The 21,445-nt window shown below is 40.3% G+C and overlaps 1 protein-coding gene and 1 non-coding gene across 21 annotated transcripts in view; one reads left to right on the top strand and one right to left on the bottom strand.

Annotated features, from left to right (window-relative positions):
- The window catches only part of Rnf111 (ring finger 111), a 78,417-nt gene that overhangs the window by 8,074 nt on the left and 48,898 nt on the right, over positions 1-21,445 (top strand). For all 20 annotated transcript variants that reach the window (XM_030244747.1, XM_006511582.3, XM_030244746.1 and 17 more), the window contains one exon: positions 19,099-19,991. In XM_030244747.1, coding sequence (XP_030100607.1) covers positions 19,118-19,991 — 874 coding nt within the window. In that variant the 5' untranslated portion in view covers positions 19,099-19,117. The remainder of the gene's footprint in view (positions 1-19,098; positions 19,992-21,445) is intronic.
- On the bottom strand, positions 20,171-20,283 carry Gm24615. Its single transcript, XR_003948463.1, has one exon. It is a non-coding gene; the product is annotated as a small nucleolar RNA SNORA20 (small nucleolar RNA).

The following is a 21,445-nucleotide window of genomic DNA, read 5'->3' as shown; positions in this document are numbered from 1 at the left end:
AAGACCAGCTATACAGCACAACTGTCATTCTAGACTGAGCAGAATTGCAAGTATAATCTATGTAGTTAAATTACTGTTTTATTCAGATAGTTACCTTTTTCCTTTGTGTGTGTCTGATATCGGTCCAGTAGTATCCCCTGGAGCGTAAGGAGCAGTTTTTCTTCCTAAATTAGATACTACGTTCATTGGGGGGACTGGGGAGTGGTATGTCTTTTAAGACAGGGTCTTACTATATAGCTCTAGCTCCCCTGGAACTAGATAGACCAGACTATCCTTGAACTGAGATCTTGATCTGGCTGCCTTTGTCTTCCAAGTCCTGGGCTTTAAGGAAGTGCATCACCATTCCCTGAGTGGATTTTACATTTTTAAGATCGTCAAAAGTGCCTTGTAATTAGTTTTCTGGCTTTAATTTTTTTTTTTTTTTTCCAAGACAGGGTTTCTCTGTATAGCCCTGGCTGTCCTGGAGCTCACTTTGTAGACCAGGCTGGCCTTGAACTCAGAAATCCGCCTGCCTCTGCCTCCCGAGTGCTGGGATTAAAGGCGTGCACCACCACGCCCGGCCTCTGGCTTTATATTTATTTATTCCAATTTTGTTGAGGGAGGGTGAGTAGGTTAACTGCTCAAAGTTTAGGGCTTTTTGTTTGTTTGTTTGTGTTTTTGAGCAAGTTTCTGGCTGTCCTTCAACTTGCTCTGTAGACCAGGCTGCCCTAGAACTCAGAGATCCACCTGCCTCTTTACCTCCTGAGTGCTAGGACTAAAGGCATGTGAGTTTTGGCCTTTTTTTCTTTAGGAAAGATTTGAAATTTACCACTTGAGTGAGGTAGACTAGCTTGAGGTAGGCATACCTAGAGAATGGAACTCCTGTGTCTTCTCTTACCCCTTAAAAAGGATAAGAAAAACTGGAGGAAAAAAGCTTGCTGACTTTTTGCTTAGATGATTTCTAAATCAATTTGGATTTTAACTTTAAAAATAACAGCATTTCAACTTTCATGTACATACAGTATTTTAGTATTTACAGCAGACTTTTGAGGTAAATATTTTTGTTTTCATGTTTCATTTAAAGGTGCCCGAAGAACTTTAGATAGCAGGTGATTTAGAACTTGCTAAGATGTGCCATAGTGGTGGGATTGCAGGGCTTAAGTCACCAAGTCAGAAACTCACTTGGAGAATTCATTGTTTTTATATTGCTTTCCAAGGAATCAAGGCTTGTTTTGTATTTCTCTTGGACATGCCCTTTCTCCAGCAAGAGAGGTGGGTTGGTGGCACCTTGAGTAATAACTGGGAGGAGCTTACTTTTGTGTACTTCTCTGAGTGTGCTAGCTTTTTTTACAGTGAACTTTAAAAATCAGCCAAACTGCTACACTTGAGTTGTTTTTTGTTTGGAAGTTCATGTGGTGCTCTGTCTGATGTTCGTTCATCACATATTTTCCTTCTGATATTTTATTAACAATTGTAAATGCTATAGAAAATGAGTGGGTTGTGTAGTGAACACCCATAGTCTGTCATTTATTTGGTGCTTTTTTCTTCAGATTTCTAGTCATCTATTTTAGGTGTTCTCTAACCAACAGTCACGCCAATAACTTTTTTTTTAAATTAGATTTATTCATTTTATGTGTTCTCTCTCTCTGTATGATGTATGTATGCATGTATGTATGTATGTATGTATGTATAGAACTGGAATAGTTAGGAGCAGCCAGTGTGGGTGCTGGGAGTTGAGCCCAGATCCTGTGCAAAAGCAACAAATGCTCATAGCCTCTGAGCCAGCTCTCCAGCCCCTTTTGTAACTTCTTGTTTATTTGTGTAGGGACATGATCTTTCTGTGTAGTCCTTGAAGCTTGGAATCCTTCTTCTTCCACCTCTTTTGAGTATTGGGAATTACAGGCATGTATCATCATGTCCTGCTAACATTTATTTTAAGTTGGCAGAGTTTGGGCTTTAGCTCAATTTAGAACTCAAATGTACCAGACCTTGAGTTTAATCCCCAGCACTACAGTGAACAGAATGGAAACAAATTGCAGGTACACATTTTTAGCCTCCATTCTATAGTTTCTAGCTGGGGGTGGTATGCATGCCTGTAATACCAGCACTGGAAAACAAGCCTGAGAAGTGCAAGTTTGTGGCTAGCCTGGACTGCAGAGCAGAACTTTGGAAAAAACAACAACAACAACAAAAACAACCCTCCAAACAAAAAGAACGCAAGTCATTTTATAACCACAGTTGTATATTTATTTACATTTACTTGTCTCTAAATTTTACTTGGAGTGAAATGAATCTTTTTTTAAAGGTTTGTCTCTTTTACTTCACTACACTGAGCAGTAAGTGATAGAAGATCAGAGTGCCTGTTATGCCAAAAAAGGAAACAAAGGAGTGTTTCTTTGAAAATCTTGGTATTTAGCTCAGTCTGCCTGGAATATGCAGTTTGAATAAAGGAGAAATATCACAGGAGATTTGCCCTAAGTAAGGCCCCAACCACAAGTGGCCAGAACTGCCATTTCAAGTGCTTATCTATTCCAGAGGCTCCTTTACTTTGGATCCAGTAATACAGATACTGTGTGTCTTCTTTGCTCCCCTCAGTGGAGGTCCTGAGGTTCTCCTGTGTTGCCGTTGATTGGCATCCCCTTATATCTATGCTCTGTCTAAAATTAACCATCAATAAAGCTGTGAGCATCTATATACAAACCTGTTTGTACGTGTTTTCAGAGCTTAGTGTAGAGTTAGTGGATGGTAGGTTAGATGTCTATATAACTGTCAGGAGCGTCAGTGTGTAGCATTTGGTTATGACGCTTCCTGGGACGTGGCTCTTTTTACTTCTTAGCCTTTTTTTTTTTTTTTTTTTGGTTTTTAGAGACAGGGTTTCTCTGTATAGCCCTGGCTGTCCTAGAGCTCACTCTGTAGACCAGGCTGGCCTCGAACTCAGAAAACCGCCTGCCTCTGCCTCCCGAGTGCTGGGATTAAAGGCGTGCGCCACCATGCCCGGCATCTTAGCCTTTTTTTGAGTGTGTAATGGGAACTTACTGTAGTTTTAATTTATGTTTTTCTGATGATTTTTGAGATAGCATTTTTTAGGTATTTACTGGCTATTTGTGTTTGTTTGATTGTTTGTAGTTTTAGACACATCTCTTCAATGACTTTTGCTCGTTTCATAGAAAGCATGAGTGTTTATCATGAGTTTATCCATGCATTCTCTGTGTGTGTGTGTGTGTGTGCAGATTAAAATTGCATATACATTTTTAATGCTCTCTATTCTTTCTCAGTTTTCCACTGGTATCTCTGAAGAGAAAAAGGTTTTGATTTTAGTAATGTCTAGTCCATCAGTTCAAAAAGAAACCATGCCATTTTTACCCTTTCTTGTCTGCCTGTTTTCTTTCAGAAATTTTATGATGCAGCTCTTAGGTTTAATTTTGTATTTGGTGGGATGCAGATACTGAGGCTCATTTTTTCTTCTAGTGCTCTTTGGTTGACTACTGTTGTTGGAAAGATTATCTTGTCACTCTTGTTGGGAATCATATGATGGTATTTATAAGTATTTCTGGGTTCTCTGCTGTTTCTTTTTGTTGGTAGTGCTGGGGGTGGAACCAGGGCTTTGGACATGCTAGGCAACCACTGAACCACAGAACAAGTTATCCATCCTAGTGTCTCTGTCAGCTGCTTGCTTTCTTTGTTTCCATTGTTTGAAACAAACCTGCATTATTTTTAGTTTTTATTTTATTTTCTACTGACCCTGTCTGGTCTCATAGAAGATAACTGTGTGCTCCAACTTCCTTTAATTTGTGATCCTGCTGCCTTTGGAAAGTGATGAAGGTGAAGGCTGGGAGCTTAGTGCTGACATCAGAAATGACAGGAGAACAGAGCTTCCCGAAATACCCTCTCCAGCTAAGCTGCTGTGAAGTCTTAGGTCTTGTAGATTCTGGAAGCCTTTATCTAGTCTTTCAGATGTTGAAAAGCACCTATGAGTCTAGAGAGATGACTCAAGCTGGTCTTCTAGAGGCTTGGGTTCAGTTCCCACATATGAGCTCTCAACTGTAACTCCAGTTCCAGGGGGATCTGACACTTTTACACAGACATTTCATACAGGCAAAACACCAGTGACATGAAATAAGTTACCTTATAAATAAGTATACCTTATAAATAAGTACCTTATAAAGTCATCTCAATTTTCCTTTCTTAAAAGTAATTATTGTAGATAATTAGCTGCTTGAAGTTGAATTATACCTTTGAAGAATATAAATTGTTTATTAAGTAATGTTTCCTTTTTCATTTTTTTCAGGTAACTTCTTCCTGGTACACTTCCCTTACTCTTTCTTTTCTTTTCTTGTCATGCCCCACCCCCACCCCAAGGTCAGGCATTTTAGAAAAAGGTGGTGTCCTCTTTGACAATAGTTACTACTTGTTAAAAGGAACCATCCCCTTTTCCTCTGTTCAAAGAAACTTGTGGCTCCCCGTTAACATATAACTGTGGTGCCTATTATCTAGTCTCTAAACTTCCTCAGTCCCTGCTCACAAACCCTGGTCCTAGCTCCTAAGATCCCTTCCTCCAGGGTGCCTTGGCAGTTTGGGATAAACTTTCCTCCCTTTTACCCAGAGTGGCTATTTTTGGTTTCTCTACTGTACCCATTTTATTCATTTTAGAGACATTATCTTGCTACCTCAAGGTAGCCTGGGCTGACCTTGAATTGTGCCTGTAGCCTCTCAGTTGCTGGGATTACAAGCATGTGCCACCATAACTGACTTTCTTTTTCTTCATGGAAAGTTTTTCCTGGTATTGTTCCTCTTAAGGATTAGACCAGATTCTGGGGCTGTTTGTTTCAAAGTGTGTGTCTGACAAAGTACCTTCATATGGCATTTGAATTACAGTGACACACCTATCTGACAGGCTAGAACATAGTAAGGTCGATTCTGTCTTGTTTTTGTATTTATTTATTTTTTATTTTCGTTTTTAAAAAGATTTATTTATTATATGTATTTATTTATTATATGTATAGTTGTCTTCAGACACCTTAGAAGAGGACATCAGATCCTATTACAGATGGTTGTGAGCCACCATGTGGTTGCTGGGATTTGAACACAGGACCTCCAGAAGAGTACTCAGTGCTCTTAACCACTGAGCCATCTCTCCTGCTCATCTTTGTATTTATAATAAATACATAGAGCATTGAAGCACATTTTAGGTATATTTAGACAGTGTTTTATTACAGTAACCTAAACAACAAAACTGTATGTCTTCGAGTTCTAGAGTTCAAGATCAAGCAGTTGGCCATTTCTACTGAGATTTCCCTTTGGCTTCCAATTAGCCACCTTGCTGTATCTTTTTTTTTTTTTTTTTTTAAATTAGGTATTTTCTTCATTTACATTTCTTTTTACATTTACATTTCAAATGCTATCCTGAAAGTCCCCTATACCCCCTGCCCACTGTATCTTTATATCGTCTTTTATTTGTGTATTTGTAGCCATCCCCCATTTTTCTGAATTTATTTATTTATTATATGTAGGTACACTGTAGCTGTTTTCAGACACACCAGAAGAGGGCATCAGATCTCATTACAGATGGTTGTGAGCCACCATGTGGTTGCTGGGATTTGAACTCAGAACCTTCAGAAGAACAGTCAGTGCTCCTAACTGCTGAGCCATCTCTCCAGCCCCCATTTACATTTCAAATGCTATCCTGAAAGTCCCCTATACCCTCCCCCTGCCCACTGTATCTTTATATAGTCTTGTGTATTTGTAGCCATCCCCCATTTTTCTGAATTTCCTCTTAAAAGGACATTAGTTAGATTATACTAGGAGCCATCCATATGATGCTGAAATTTTTTATGACTGTGAGTCAGGTGAAATGGCCCAAGCCTATGATCCAAAATGAGGATGCTGAGGCAGAGGCAGGAGGATTGCAAGGTCAAGGCTGGCCTGGGCTACATAGTTCCAGACCATCTTTTTTTTGTTTTGTTTTGTTTTGTTTTTGTTGTTTTGTTTTTTTGAGACAGGGTTTCTCTGTATAGCCCTGGCTGTCCTGGAACTCACTTTGTAGACCAGGCTGGCCTCAAATTCAGAAATCCGCCTGCCTCTGCCTCCCAAGTGCTGGGATTAAAGGCATGCGCCACCACCGCCCGGCAGTTCCAGACCATCTTTACCTACGAAAGATGTTTCAAAATTTCAAAAACAACAATCAATTTCTTTCTCTCTCTCTCTCTCTCTCTCTCTCTCTCTCTCTCTCTCTCTCCACACACACATAAGAACCAGTGACTTAATTTTCATATTTTACCCTCTTGGTGACTTACCTAGGTTAACTACTGTCTTACAAATAATGTTTATATCTTCATATCACAAAAACTAGATAGAACATACATAAACACACTTAAGCATGTGTGTGTCCCTGCATAGTACATTTTTAATGTATTATTGCAAATTGTTAGCAAGAAGGTGTGCTTATTTGCAAATTTTCCAGTAGTAGTAATATAAGGTGACATAGGACATTTTCCTACACTGTATTCAGTGGATTTTGCAGAATTTGTCAGTGGAATCCCAATGGAATGAGAAGCTATTGGCAAGAGGATCTCTGTCTCTAAATTATCTCCTACCTTTTCTACAGCCTAGGGAAGCTTTGTAAACAATACCTCTATGCATGCATGCATGCTTGCTTGCTTTCTTTCTTTCTTTCTTTCTTTCTTTCTTTCTTTCTTTCTTTCTTTCTTTTTTTCTAAACTATTTTCATACTTAAAAGGCAAAGACAGTAAGTATAGTGTTCCCTTATATCCCTCACCCAGTTCCAATTCCTTGTTATCCTTCCACCGACTGCATGTCTGTATCTACAAAGAGATGACATTGATGCATCTCTATTAGCTACAGTCCAGGTATCTAAATGCAGTCTCTGGTTTCACAGTTTCTCTAGGTATTTTCTTGCAGATTATGGCAATATTACACACCTGTCATGTGTTTGTTTTGTGGGATATTTTTATTATGATTATGGGTTAGGGGGAAGAATGCCTCAGCTGTGAAGTTCCCTTATCACTTAATTACCAGTGTTCCATAGTAGCCTCAGGACCATTAGTGATGTTGGCTGTGAACAGAGCTAGCATTTGCCTAGTTTTTCCTCACAGTTTCCCTCTTGTCCACTTGAGGGTAGTGGTTTTGGGGCTGTTGTCTAACTTCTGTGAGAGGTTAGAAAAGTTGACTTTCTTCTGGAAGGAAGGTTTTGCTTATATCAATATGGACTCGTGAATGTCTGTTTTTTTTTTTTTTGGTTTTTGGTTTTTCGAGACAGGGTTTCTCTGTGTAGCCCTGGCTGTCCTAGAACTCACTCTGTAGACCAGGCTGGCCTCGAACTCAGAAATCTGCCTGCCTCTACCTCCCGAGTGCTGGGATTAAAGGCGTTCGCCACCACGCCCGGCTGAATGTCTGTTCTTAATGGAAGTTAGAAACTAACTTACTTAATTGCTAAATTGTTTCAGCATTGTCCTGGAGAATTCTTTTACATGGGTTAAAAATATTATTATTCTTTAAGGTAGAGTCTCATGTATCTCATGCTAGCTTTGAACTTAGTAGTTAGGCAAAGATGACTTTGAACTTTTGATCCTCCTACCTCCCCCAAGAACAAGAACTAAAGGATTCTGTCACCATGCCCAGTTTATGTAAAACTGAATAATGAGCCTGGGGCTTCATGCATTTTAGGTAAGCATGCTACAACTAATTAGATCCTAGCCACAAGGATTAGTCCTTTTGTTTTTGTTTGTTTATTTTTTTTGTTTTTTGTTTTGTTTTTTTTTTTGGTTTTCTTTTGAGACAGGGTTTCTCTGTATAGTGCTGGCTGTCCTGGAACTCACTCTGTAGACCAGGCTGTCCTCGAACTTAGAAATCTGCCTGCCTCTGCCTCCCCACTGCCCGGCCTTTTCTTATTTTATTTAAATGTACACACACACACACACACACACACACACACACACATATTCGTGCAATGCCAATTGTGTGCATGTATACCTGAAGAGGCCAGAAGAGGGTATCCAATTCTCTGGTTGTGAGCTATCTAACATAGGTGCTAGGAACCAAACTTGAGTCCTCTAGAAGCTCTAGAAGAGCATCAAGTATTCTTTGTTTGGTTTTGGTTGAGGAACTAAGGTGCATATTCTACATATCAAAGAAAATTTGACCTTCTGGTTCTTCCAGTATTCCTCTCTAACCTGGCATACCCTACCCTTAGTCCTGAACATTCCAGTTTAGGGGTTGGGCTTGCCCCCCCCCCCCTTTCCCCATAATGACTTTGCCTCTGTCCTTGGAGCCTCCGAACGTGCCCAGGAACAGCTTCCCATAAAATTTACATTTAATCTAATCTAATCTGGTTTGAATTGGCTCTTTTCACTGGTAGAGAAGTAATTTATCACTCCTAACCTCCGAGCATCGCTCTAGCCCCTACTCAGTCATGTCCTAAGGCATCTTTGCCCATTTTATTGGATCTACAAATGAGTGTGTATATTGGGTTCTGCAGCTAGCTCTTTTTACTTGACTTCTCAGTTCTGAGTCTAGGAAATTTGAATCTGGATATTTGTATGAGCAGTGGAGGGATTAGTGTTATTTCACTATAAATGATGTTAGTGCAGGCTTTATTCAACTTCATTTTTCTTTTTAAATAATGGAAGCTCCCCCTGTTCTTCCTCTCTTGTCCTCTCTTCACCTCTCAGGTTCTAGAAAGCCTTTTTGTTCCTTTTAATTATAACGAGAATGATGATGATGATGTGTGTGTTCATGTGTGCTTGTGTATGATTTGCATGTGTAGGGTATATGCACCATGGTCTATATGTAAAGGTGAGAGGGCATCTTTGGAGTCAAGTTTCTGAGCATCAAGCATGAAGCCAGAGTTGAAGCAAGTGCCCTTACATCTGAATCATCTTACCACCCCTTTCCTTTTTATCATGGAAGTTCTTTAGACGTGACTTAGGGCTTAGGGCAGGTGAAGAGTCATGGAGCCTCTTTCATTGCTCTAGTTCAATTAATAGGAATCAGAACATTTGCCTGCTTCCTCTTAGACACTCAGAAATCCAGAAAGTCCATGGACTGGTTTTAGAAGAGCTCATGGTTGCTTTTGCTCACTTTTTCATGTGTGTATAACCTGATGTGAAATAGCAGCTGCAGTTTTAAGAAAGGTTTTGGTCAGAGCAACAGTTTTTTCTTATAACAGTTTAAGGAAGAGTCAGTGAATTTTAGAAAAGATTTAGCTTTTTATTTTTTAAAGTTTTCTTATTTCTTGCCATTTTAATTGGTAGTTTACCTTAGATTGTAGGATTTGTACCCACTTAGGGACCAAACAGGAAACCTTTTAATTTGCTAATTAAGATTTTCTCAAAATAAGAGGTAAAGACTAAAAATGAACAATCTGTTATGACAGTATAGAAGCCACCATTTTCTTTATTGCTCTGGCACCAGGAAGTGGGTGGAAAGATTATTAGTCACTTGTGCTAACCCAGTGAAATGGCTAAAACTGTTCTTTGTCTGTTCATGGAGAACTTCCTTGGGTGTCTTGACTCTTTCTAGCTTAGTCCTTTTATTCCCTAGTTTTTGCATTTCCCTAAATGATGCTAGGCAGTGTGATCCCTCATTCTTTGATAATTTGACCCCAGTTGGTTTCTCCCTACTGAAGACATAAAACCAGAAAAGCTGCTAAGCAGTTGAGAGTTCTACATCTTAGGACACAATTCAGTTGTTAGACACATCTGCTCTTTCACCCTTCCTTCACTGTGTCACGTGGGTATCTTATCTGCATGAAGCTGGTACCAGAATTCCTATTTGCTGTATCCTCTGTGTTCCCCCATAGTGTGTTGTGCATTTTGACTCATTAAAGTCTGTAAATATAATTGGCCTGCATTAATAATTGTCCTCCTAGGCTTGCTGCCTCAGTCTGTTAACCTAGGCCTAATCCTGGAAGCTTCTAGTCTCTGTGCAATCTAATGTAGGCCTAGAACGTCAGCCTCTGAGACTTACTGCTGATCACCCTTCCTAGTTCTTCCCGAGTTCTGCTTGGCTGGTTCAGCTTAGGTGTTCTGGCTCATCATATTCTTCTTCAGGCTGACTGAATCTGACTTCTCTCTCAGCTTCTTCTGAATCACTCTGCTTTGCTTGAAACTAACTCTAGCAATCTGTTCTAATCTCCTCATTTTCTGGCTCATTCTGTCTTTACCTGTGTCTAGCTTGTTCTCTCTCTTCAACCTGTCTCTGTAAAACACTACTGGTAAAACTACCCCCCACCCCTGTTCTCTTAAGTATCTTCCCTTTCCTCCTCTCTCTTCTGATAGTTGGGCATATCCTATTCTGTCAAATCTTTGTCTGCCACTTAAACACAACGTCAACTTCTAACTAGGTGCTTTCTTCTACAAACTAACTTTATCTTCTTAGTTTGGGATTAAAAGGAGTGTTCTAAGGGTGTGTCTGTAGTCCAGCCAGAAGGATTTAAGGTGTGTGCTAGGGAGGCTGAGCCACAACACAGCTAGAAACAAGTTTTTCAGTAAATGACACAATCATAGTGTGGTCAAATGTCCTGCCACAAAAGTCAGATTCTGTTTGATAGTAAATTGTGAGCTTCTTAGAGTACAGGATCTTGATTTTTTTTTTTAAAGAGTATTTTCTTTTTTGTATTACCCACTGTTATCCACAGGTCTAGCACATGACTGCTTTATAATTATCTGAATAACTGAGCACAGAAACATTTTCATTTTTACTGTGGCTTTCTTTAATTTTGCTTCACACTGCCTATTTCAAACAGTAGTTTTCATTTCTCACAGAGATACTCACTGCTTCAGTGGGCGTGTTCTCTTTGAAGAGTTCTGAGTAAGCAGATCAGGTGGCACATACCTGTCATCTGAGGTAGGATTGGAAGTTTAAGCTACATACTAAGACCCTGTCTAAAGCAAAGGACTGTGTGTGTAAACCACAGTAAACGTAGTGCTTCTATTTAAAATAGAGCACCCTCAGCTTGCTGCCTCCCAGTCACCAAAGAAACCAGGAGGCAGCTTGAACTTCAGTTTTAGGAGCTGAAAGGTAAAATAAGAAATCTCTGGTTTGTAAGTTTAAAGCTTTGACCATTAGCAGATAGTTACTTGGGGAGTATGGAGACTGTTTTCTTTACATGTTGTTTTCTTTCCCTGACTCAGTGTTACTGAAGCCAGGGTTTTGAGCTGGGTAAGCTCTCAAACACTGAGCTAAATCCCTTAATTTTCAATTTTTTTTTTTTGTTTATTTGGGTTTTTTGTTGTTGTTTGATTTGTTTTTATTATTGATTTCTTGAGACAATGTAGACCTAACTGTCCTGAAATTAATTCTGTAAATCAGGCTGGCCTTGAGTTCAGAGATCCTGTCTCTGCCTCCTGAGTGCTAGGATTAAAAGTGTAAAATATCACCCTGACTTATTTTTCAATTTTTTTTATTGATCCTTTTCCCCCCCCAGCTAACACAGAGATAATTATTGTACTTTTAATACCAGTTTTTTAAAAAAAGATTTATTTATTTATTTATTTTATATATCTGAGTACACCATTGTTCCCTTCAGACACTCTAGAAGAGGACATCAGATCCCTTTATAGATGGATGTGAGCCACCATGTAGGTGCTGGGAATTGAACTCAGGACCTCTGGAAGAGCAGTCGGTGCTCTTAACAGCTGAGTCATCTCTTCAGCCCAATACCAGGTTTTGTGAAATGGATTTTAATGATTGTTCTCTAATAGTTAACATGTCTATAAACTTAGACACTGGACTAGTGTTAATAATGAGATTACAGCATATGTGTTGTACAGCAATTTCCTCTAGGATTAAAACATTCTCTCTTGCAGGGAAGCTCCTTATGCAGGAAAGTAAACAACTCAATATATATTCAGGTAGTCCCTGAATCTGTCCAGATTGACTAGGCCCCTCCCTGTCAGCTGAGTAACAAAGAAAACTTTCAAAGGAGAAAAGCTTCAAAGAAGACTCTGAGATCAGACCAGGTGCCTGCAAGAGGTTTAGACTAGAGTCCAACTTGGAAAGGACACTCAGCCTGTTGAGCTGTATGCAGGTTGTGCCATGTGCTCTGGGTTTCCGAGCTTTGGTGAGCTGTCAGTCATGCTGGGTGGGTCTGGGCCATGCAGCTGTCTTTGAGTCATTCTGCTCCTGTAAGCAACCTCTCTCATATTCCTTTAAGAAACGCCAATAACATTCGTGGGTTCACCAAGTTGGACTTTGGTGGTATCCAAACTTTGGTCTTTTGTGGGATCCCTATCTAGCGTGAGTAGATATCCGTGTTGTCTCTCCAGAACAAATTTTGTCACACAACAGTTGTGTACTCTGGTATCACATTGAATTTCCCTTTAGGTATAATTACATGGTTTGCATAGTTGACATAGATCGTATAGGCTCTGTGTCTCTTATTAATTTTGATACTTTGGTAGTAGGTATTTTACTTGTGAGTAGTTTGTTATTATGTATTTTCTGACTAAGCTGTTTGTATAAAGGACAGTCAGTGGTTGGGTTTTACACACAAAGGCCTACCTTGTTTCCATGTGGTTTTATCTGTCAGTTTCCTGAAAATAAAAGAAAGTTACGTGAGTTTTCATTTTCTCTTCCTTCTCAATTGAAGGATGTCTTAGGGTTTTACTGCTGTGAACAGAAACTATGACCAAGGCAACTCTTATGAGAATGACATTTGATTGGTGCTGGCTTACAGTCCATTTTCATCAAGGCAGGAGCATGGCAGCGTCCAAGCAGACGTGGGGCTGGAGAAGCTGATAGTTCCTCCCGCCTCTTGTTCTGAAGGCAGTTAGCAGAAGACTGGCTTCCTGGTAGCTAGGACAGGGGTCTTAAAGCCTATGCCCACAGTGACACACCTACTCTAACAAGGCTATACCTCCTAAATAGTGCCACTCCCTGGGCCAAGCTTATACAATCCATCACAAAGGATATGACTGATATTTCCAGAACAGTGTTGTATATCAGTAAGAAGTCTTTCTTTTCCTGGTTAGGTATTTCACCATTAACCATGTTCCCACCTTCATTCCTTCCATCAGTTTGTTTCTCCCCCACCCCCTGCCACCCCCCTTCCCCCCAGTCTCTCTGTCTCTGTCTCTTATTACAAAGGACATACAGAATGGAATTGTGAGCAGGATCTAGCCAATCCTCTCAGATCCTCAGCTGTAGAAGCTTGAGATTTTTACAGATTACATTTGTTTTTTGACAATTTCATGCAGGAATTATAATGCATTTTGATCACTCTGACTTTCCACCCTTTCTTACCTTGTTCTCACCCTATCAACCTCTTCTCCCTGGCCCTTTTCCAGATTCATGTTTTGTTTCCTTGTTTTGTGACCCATTGAATTTAACTAGGGCCATCTGTAGATTTGGAGCTATCCATTGGAGCTGGGTGGGCTCATCATTGGACACACAGATAAAGACAATGCCTGCCCTTTCCCCAGAATTCATCAGTAGATAGTATTTAGCAGGGAGAGAGTATCATGAGCCCTTCTTTAATCTTATTATCTATTGAGAGGTCCAGTCTTATGCCTGGCTCTATGCAAGCCAGTAGTAGTTGTAAGATGAATAGTACAGTGTTTGTGGCTTGCCCTGCAGATACTATCTCATAGCTCTTCTTCATGTTTTCTGGCTCTTACATTTTTTTTTCTCTCCCCTTTTTACAATGTTCTCTAAACTTTAGAGGGGGTGGTACATATTTGGGACTTGAACACACATGCAACTAACTGTCACTTAAACTGGATACCTTGAAAAGCCATGATTCTATGCATTCTCTTTTGTTTACTGCAAAGAGAAGCTTCTGTGATTAAGACTGAAAGTAGCATTCATCTGTGGTATAGACATAAGTATTTAGAAGGAAGTATGGTATCATGTCAGTTTAGCTAAACTATTTTTTAAATTATTTTATATATGAGTGAGTACAGTGTAGCTGTCCTCAGACACACCAGAAGAGGGCATCGGATCCCATTGCAGATGGTTGTGAGCCACCATGTAGTAGCTGGGACTTGAACTCAGGACCTCTGGAAGAGCAGTCAATGCTCTTAACCACTGAGTCATCTCTCCAGCCCCCTAACTATTAATTAGTTTAATTCCTGATTAGGGCCTAGGACTTCCTCAGAGCCATGGGTTTCTGACTGGGTTTGTAGTGTCAGGCCTGTGGGATTGCCCTCACATACATCATTGAGTGGTTGATTATCCCCGTAAGAGTACACCGCCATGCTACTCCTACAGCAGTCAACACATTTTGGCTGGCAGGTTGGGCGTATAGTTTGTAGGGTTCACAGCTGGGTAGACAGTGATGCCTTTTCTCTCTCCACAATGTACATTGCACCTTCTGATACCATTAAAGCAAGTGAGCAGGGAGGAAACTTAGAGCTCAGTTCCAGCTTGATTGTTTGTTTTGCAGCAAAGATATGTGGTGTTTTCAGCAGTAAATCTTAAATACACATATATCATGTTGTATTGGTGGGCAGTTGGAAACTTGAAATCTTAAAGAAAATAAAAATGGTCTTTTTGCAGACTTTCTAAAGATATGGCTATTTTTCTTACAATATTTGCTTTTAATTACAAAGTAGCATATGGCTGAGTGTGGTGGCATATACTGTTTAATTCGAGGGCTCAGGAGGCAAAGGCAAGCTGATCTCAAGGCCAGACTAGTCTATATAGAAAGTCCCAGGAGAGCCAGGGCTATATAGAAACACCGTGTCTCAAGAAACAGCAGTGTGTGGATTGGCTTAATACTTCCAGAGAGGGCAATGTTACTGTCAGTTTTTTTGTTTGTGTGTTTTTTTTTTTAAATGCTCACCTTTTCTGTTTTGTGGTATCATAGACACCGACAATAAGATAAATATCTTCCATAGATCTGAGTCCCAAGACTGAATATGGCACAGTGGTAAATATAGTGGTAAGAAGTCATGGGCAGTGTTGCCTAATTTTGTTAATAAGGCTATTGTCTCATCCTGGCCACACTGCTGCTGCCTTTGCAGTTTGCATCACCATGTTATTAGTTACTCAGATCAGAAACTCAATTATTACTTTTATTCCATTGCTTTTCTCATTAATGTAAAAAGTCATCGAGAGTACCTACTATGTGTAATCAACTTTTTCTCTTTTAATTTTTTTTTCTTTTTAAATTATTTATTTTATGTATATGAGAACACGTTACTATCTGCAGACATACCAGAAGAGGACATTGAATCCCATTACAGATGGTTTTGAGCTACCATGTGGTTACTGGGACTTGAACTCAGGACCTCAGGAAGAGCAATCAGCGCTCTTAACTGCTGAGCCATTTTTCCAGCCCTCTTTTAATTTTTCTGTCTTTGCTTCTTTCCAAGTAAGTTTATTGAGTATATTGCAAGAGGCTGCTAGCTGTGCGGTAGCAAAAGTATTGCCTACAATTAAATTTTTTTAACCTTTTATTTTTCTTTATATATATGAGTATTTTCCTGGTATGCATATCTGTGCACCAGATGTGTGCAGTGCCTTCAGAGGCCAGAAGAGGATTTTCAGCTGTCCTGAGACTGGACCTAGAGTTTATAGCTGCCATGTAAATACTAGGAATTGTACTAGAACCTCTGCAAGAGCAGCCAGTAGCTGAGCGGGAGCATCTATCTGTTTTGTTTTGTTTTGTTTTTGAGACAAAGTATCACCTTGTAGCCCAGTCTAGTCTAAATTTGTAATCTCCCTGTCTGCTTCCTGAGTGCTAGAATTAAGTTTGTGCCACCAAGTTTGTGCCACCATACCTAGTTTAGCTTGTTTTGTTTGCCCTATGTTTCCTTCAAAATCTTATCTGACAAAAACTGATATCAGGACGCAAAAGAACTAGAAAACAGCAAAATGTGCTTATAAAATGGACAATGGACTTGACATCTCTTTGAAGACATACAACAGCCAGTAAGTAAAGGAGGGTATGCTCAATGGCGTTGCACAGGGAAGGCCTTTAGGATAGCAATTCCCAAAATCCAGAGTAACAAATGCTGGCAAGAATGTGGAGAAAATAGAACATTTGTTCTCTGCAGGTTAGATTATAAAATGGCAGCTGTGGAAAATGTATGGTGTTTCCTCAAGTATCAACAATCTAGCAATTTTAATTCTGGTAGAAATAGCCGGAGTGTCTACCAGATGACCAGATATATAACATGTCACACACAATGGAAGAGCAGTGAGCCTCAATAGGGAAATCATGATATATGCTACAATATGGATGAACTGTAAAGACCCAGTGCTAGGTTAAATGAGCACAACACACAAGGATAAACAAGTGCTTCCATTTACAGGAAGGACTCTGACCAGTTAAATTCACACAGAGAAAGGAGAATGATAGTGTGACAGGAAGGGAAGAATTGAGTTTCAGATGAAAAAGATGAAAAATTTCCTGAGAGAGAAAATGGCTGTACAACCATGCAGATGTATTTATTTATTTAAATTTATTTATTTATTGTATGTAAGTACATTGTAGCAGTCTTCAGACATCCCAGAAGAGGATATCAGATCTCATTACAAATGGTTGTTAGCCACCATGTGGTTGCTGGGATTTGAACTCATGACTTTTGGAAGAGCAGTCTGTGTTCTTAACCACTGAGCAATCTCTCCAGCCCCTCAGATGTTTATTGCCCAATTTTATACTAGGGTGGTTAAGACGAACCACTTAAACTGGTGAGGTTGAGGCAGGAGGACTGATTCAGGGGTAGCCTGGGCAGCATAGTTAGACATCCATCTTTTTTGTAGCCTTGGCTGTCTTGGAACTCTATCTGCAGACCAGGCTAGCCTTGAAATCAGAGACCTGCCTCCTTCTGCCTCCTGAGTGCTGGGATTAAAGATGTGCACCATCACTGTCTGTCTAGAATTACAGCTGATTTCCTTGGTTGGGAGCATATACTTCTTGCTGCCATAGAACACTCAGAAAAAAATCTCCAAAGATAGAAAAGTCTTTGGGGAAAGCATTGTAGGCATAGAGAGCCAAATAGCAAATTCAAGAAAGAAAGAAGGACAGTTTGGTTGAGATGGTGACTGAGAGGGGAACTAGTAGGAGCTGGGGATGGAATATGAGTTCACAAAGGGTCAGAAGAGTCGCTTAAGAGTTTAGATTTTATTTTGGAACATTTAGAAACAACTGAAAGGTTTCCAGTGAGAGAATGAAATGTGATCTGATTTGTATTCTTTTAAGAATGAAATGAGAAGAGTTCATTCAAGTGTATAGAAAGGGACTGTTAGAAACAGAAAATAGGCCTCTGTGGCAGGACTCCTCAGCTAGGATGACAGAAGGCGCTACATGTCTAAAGCTCAGCAGAACTGTGGTGATTCTGGATTTGGTTTTTGGTTCATTTCTTTTTCATATTTTGGTTTTTCGAGATGATTGCATTCTGGCTGTTCTGGAACTCACGTTGTAGACTAAGCTGGCTTTGAATTTACAGATCCACCTGCCTCTGCTTCAAGTTCTGGGATTATAGGCGTATGCCACCCAGATTGGGCCTGGCTTTTCTGATTATTCTATTTCAGTGTCTAGTGCCTCTTTGTTGTAGAAGTAGTTATTATTCTGTCGCTAGTTTGGGCTCTTTTTAAAAAAGATTTATTTATTATTTATTTTATATGTAAGTACTCTGTAGCTGTCTTCAGACACACCAGGAGACGGTGTCAGATGTCATTAAGGATGGTTGTAAGCCACCATGTGGTTGCTGGGATTTGAACTCAGGACCTTCGGAAGAGCAGTCAGTGCTCTTAACCACTGAACCATCTCTCCAGCCCCTAGTTTGGGTTCTTTTGATCCCTTTTTCATATATAGTGCTACTATAGCCATTGAAAATGTAACTGTAAATTGCAGATCTTAAAGAGGTGGGCATTGGTGGTATACCCCTTCAATCCCAGGACTCGGGAGGCAGAACAGGCAGATATGTTTGAGTTTGAGGACAGCCTGGTCTACAGAACAAGCACTAGGACACTCAGGGTCACACAGAGAGACCCAGACTTGAAAAGGCAAAAGAAAGGTAGAAAGGAAAAGTAAAAAGATTTTCTCCTGTCACCTATCTCCATTTACCCTCTTACTCATCATTAAAGTGATAGACTCTTTCTGTAAGCCTTACCATTTCCCATCTCTGCTCTGGATTACATTCTTTTAATTCTTTTTTTTCTCTCTTTTTTAAGGATTTATTTTATGTATATGAGTACACTGTAGCTGTCTTTAGCGACACCAGAAGAGGGCATCCGATCCCATTACAGATAGTTGTCAGCCACCATGTGGTTTCTGGGAACTCAGGACCCCTGGAAGAACAGTCAGTGCTCTTAACCACTGAGCTATCTCTTCAGCCCATGGTTTACATTCTTTGAATATCATCTCCTTTGTCTTCTGACCTGCCTTTGTCTCTACTCCATTTGTTAATTCCTTGTCATTATTGTGTACCTTTGTGGATTTTGGCTCTTGGAATGTGGGCATGCTAATTATTGTGCCTTCCGACCTTCAACCCCACCTCCTTCACCAGACTACTATTTTCTAGAATTCTTTTCTAGAATTGTTGATTTCAACAAGTGCAGTGTTTGTGTTATAAAATTTTATCAGGGTTTTGTTTTGTTTTTATGCTTCTCTATTTGATTCTGTACTATGAAAACAACAATCTAGTGCCTAGAGAGATGGCTTAGTGGTAAAGAGTACTTGTTGCTCTTGCAAAGGACAAAGGTTCAGTTCCCAGCACCCATATGGTGGCTCACAATCATCTGGTATGACTTCAGTAGTCTGGTTTCCTTTGACTGTATGTACCCAGAGGTGGGACTGGTGGGGCAGATGGCAGTCTTGAGATCTAATTCTCTTCTCTAGTTTAATGAAGGAAGCTTTAAAGGAAGTGTTTGATTTTGACCAAATATGCTATATTGTGAAAGTTAGCAGGAATACTGCAAGGCTCATTTGGTTATTAGAAGTTGTCAAGACTTGTGTACTAGTTAGCTGTGTCTGTGAGAGTGGATAGAAGCAGAGATACTAGAAGAGTTGTGAGACAGTCAAGTGGCTAACTCTGCTTAGTCACACTATGTCCTCGAGTGGAAGAATGGATGCTTTATGGATGCTACAGACTCTAGATGGCTGTGCAGCACAGATGTACCTAGTTCTTTAAATGCCTGCCTTGTTTCTCCTAGGCCTTCCCTGAAGTTTCCCATGTCTCAATGGACTCCTGAATTTAACGAGCTCTACACCCTAAAAGTGGCTATGAAGAGTGGGACTCCTGATGCGCCCACTACACAGGAGAGTCTGAAGGCGGTCCTTCTGCACCCACAGCCCCTAGGGGCCACCAAGAGCTTCCCTGCAGAAGTGGAGATGATTAATAGCAAAGTGGGGAATGAATTCTCTCATCTGTGTGATGATTCTCAAAAACAAGAGAAGGACATGACTGGCAACCAGCAAGAACAAGAAAAAAGTGGTGTTGTGAGAAAAAAGCGCAAAAGCCAGCAGGCTGGCCCCTCATATGTGCAGAACTGTGTCAAAGAAAATCAGGAAATCCTAGGGCGCAGACAACAGCTAGAGACACCGAGTGATGAGGATAATGACTCTTCCTTAAGTGAGTGTCTGTCTTCTCCCTCATCTAGTCTCCATTTTGGGGGCTCTGATACAGTGACTTCAGATGAGGATAAAGAAGTCTCGGTGAGACATACCCAGCCTGTTCTGAGTGCTAAAAGTAGAAGTCACAGTGCAAGGTCTCACAAGTGGCCTCGAACTGAGGCAGATCCTGTGCCAAGTTTGTTAATGAAAAGACCTTGTTTTCATGGCAGTGCACTAAGGAGAGTCACATGCAGAAAGAGGCTGGTGAAGAGCAGCTCCTCGCAGAGGACACAGAAGCAGAAGGAGAGGATGCTAGTGCAGAGGAAGAAGCGGGAGGCGCTAGCTCAGAGGAAGTATGCTCTTCTCTCCAGCTCCAGTAGCTCCAGTGAGAATGACCTCAGCAGCGATTCCTCGTCCAGCTCCTCCACCGATGGAGAAGAGGACCTGTGTGCATCTGCCAGTGAGAACCCCAGCAACCCCGCTGCTCCCTCAGGTGAGAAGGCTGGAGTGCAGTCGCACAGTGAAACTGTGCTCACACCCAGTTCTCAAGCCAAGTTCTCTTAGCTTTTATTCTTTTTGTGAAGCTCTTAGCATTTTTAATTAGTGAAAACATTAACTGCAAACCTTGATTAAATCCAACTCATAAGACATTTAGACATAAGGCACCAAGAACAATGTCTGGACCATGCAGGAGGGACAAAACACACTTCTCTATGTACAATGGCCCAATATTATCCCATGTGTATAACTGCTATGACAGACTAGAACAGCAAATTAATGGGAAACTCTTAGCTTTTATTCTTAAAAGTATAATCAGCTGTGTCAAACTGACTCTGCCTCCAGATACTGAAAGAATTTCTAGTGATAAAAATTAAGTCAGAATTGATTTTTGTATGTGTGTGTAAATTGGTCTTGTAAGTAACTGTTATAACTAAATTACAATAATGAACAATAATGATGGTGACAATTACGAAAATGATGATTGATGATGATGATTATGAGATAAAATCTCACTATGCAGCCCTGGCTGTCCTGGACCTTACTATGTAGACCAGGCTGGCCTTGAACTAAGAGAGCCATTTGCTTCTACCTCCAGAGTATGCCACAGTGTCTGGGACATAACTAGATTAACTTTTTTTTTTTTGGTTTTTCGAGACAGGGTTTCTCTGTGTAGCCCTGGCTGACCTGGAGCTCACTCTGTAGACCAGGCTGGCCTCGAACTCAGAAATCCCCCTGCCTCTGCCTCCCGAGTGCTGGGATTAAAGGCGTCCGCCACCACACCCAGCTTAGATTAACTTTTTTTTTTTTTAGATTTATTTATTGATTATATGTAAGTACACTGTAGCTGTCTTCAGACACTCCAGAAGAGGGCGTCAGATCTTGTTACAGATGGTTGAGATGGTTGTGAGCCACCATGTGGATGCTGGGATTTGAACTCCGGACCTTTGGAAGAACAATCGGGTGCTCTTACCCACTGAGCCATCTCACCATCCCTTAGATTAACTTTTAAATGACTTTTGGCCAATTTTTTTCGTTTAGTACTCTTTTACTTTAGTGGTTATTTTTACAGATAACTCTATAATTTTCCCCATGTTTAATCCTATTAAGAACATTTATAATCTTAGTAAAGTCTCCTTAATCTTTTCTTTTACTGTTGTCTTGTTCACTTTTTTTTTTCCTTGTTGTGGCTGCCCTTGAATTCTTGATCTTTATGTTTAGCTTCTTAGTGCTGGGATTACAATCGTGTAATGTGTCACCACAATATATTTATCATCCTTTTTATTGCTAAAAAATTTAGTTCAAGTCAATAAATGAGTGTGTCTTTGGAATGCACACCTGTAATCCCAGTGCTTGGGAGGCTGAGGTAGTGAGAGGGCTCACTTAAATCCCAGTGCATGGTCATTTCTCCCTGTGTTGCGGGTTTTCTTACACAGCTTTACCTCCTTT

The sequence above is a fragment of the Mus musculus genome, chromosome 9, assembly GCF_000001635.26.
Source record: "Mus musculus strain C57BL/6J chromosome 9, GRCm38.p6 C57BL/6J".
Lineage (NCBI taxonomy): Eukaryota > Metazoa > Chordata > Mammalia > Rodentia > Muridae > Mus > Mus musculus.
Note: the sequence above shows the minus strand (reverse complement) of the source record. Positions and strands in the feature narration are given on the sequence as shown.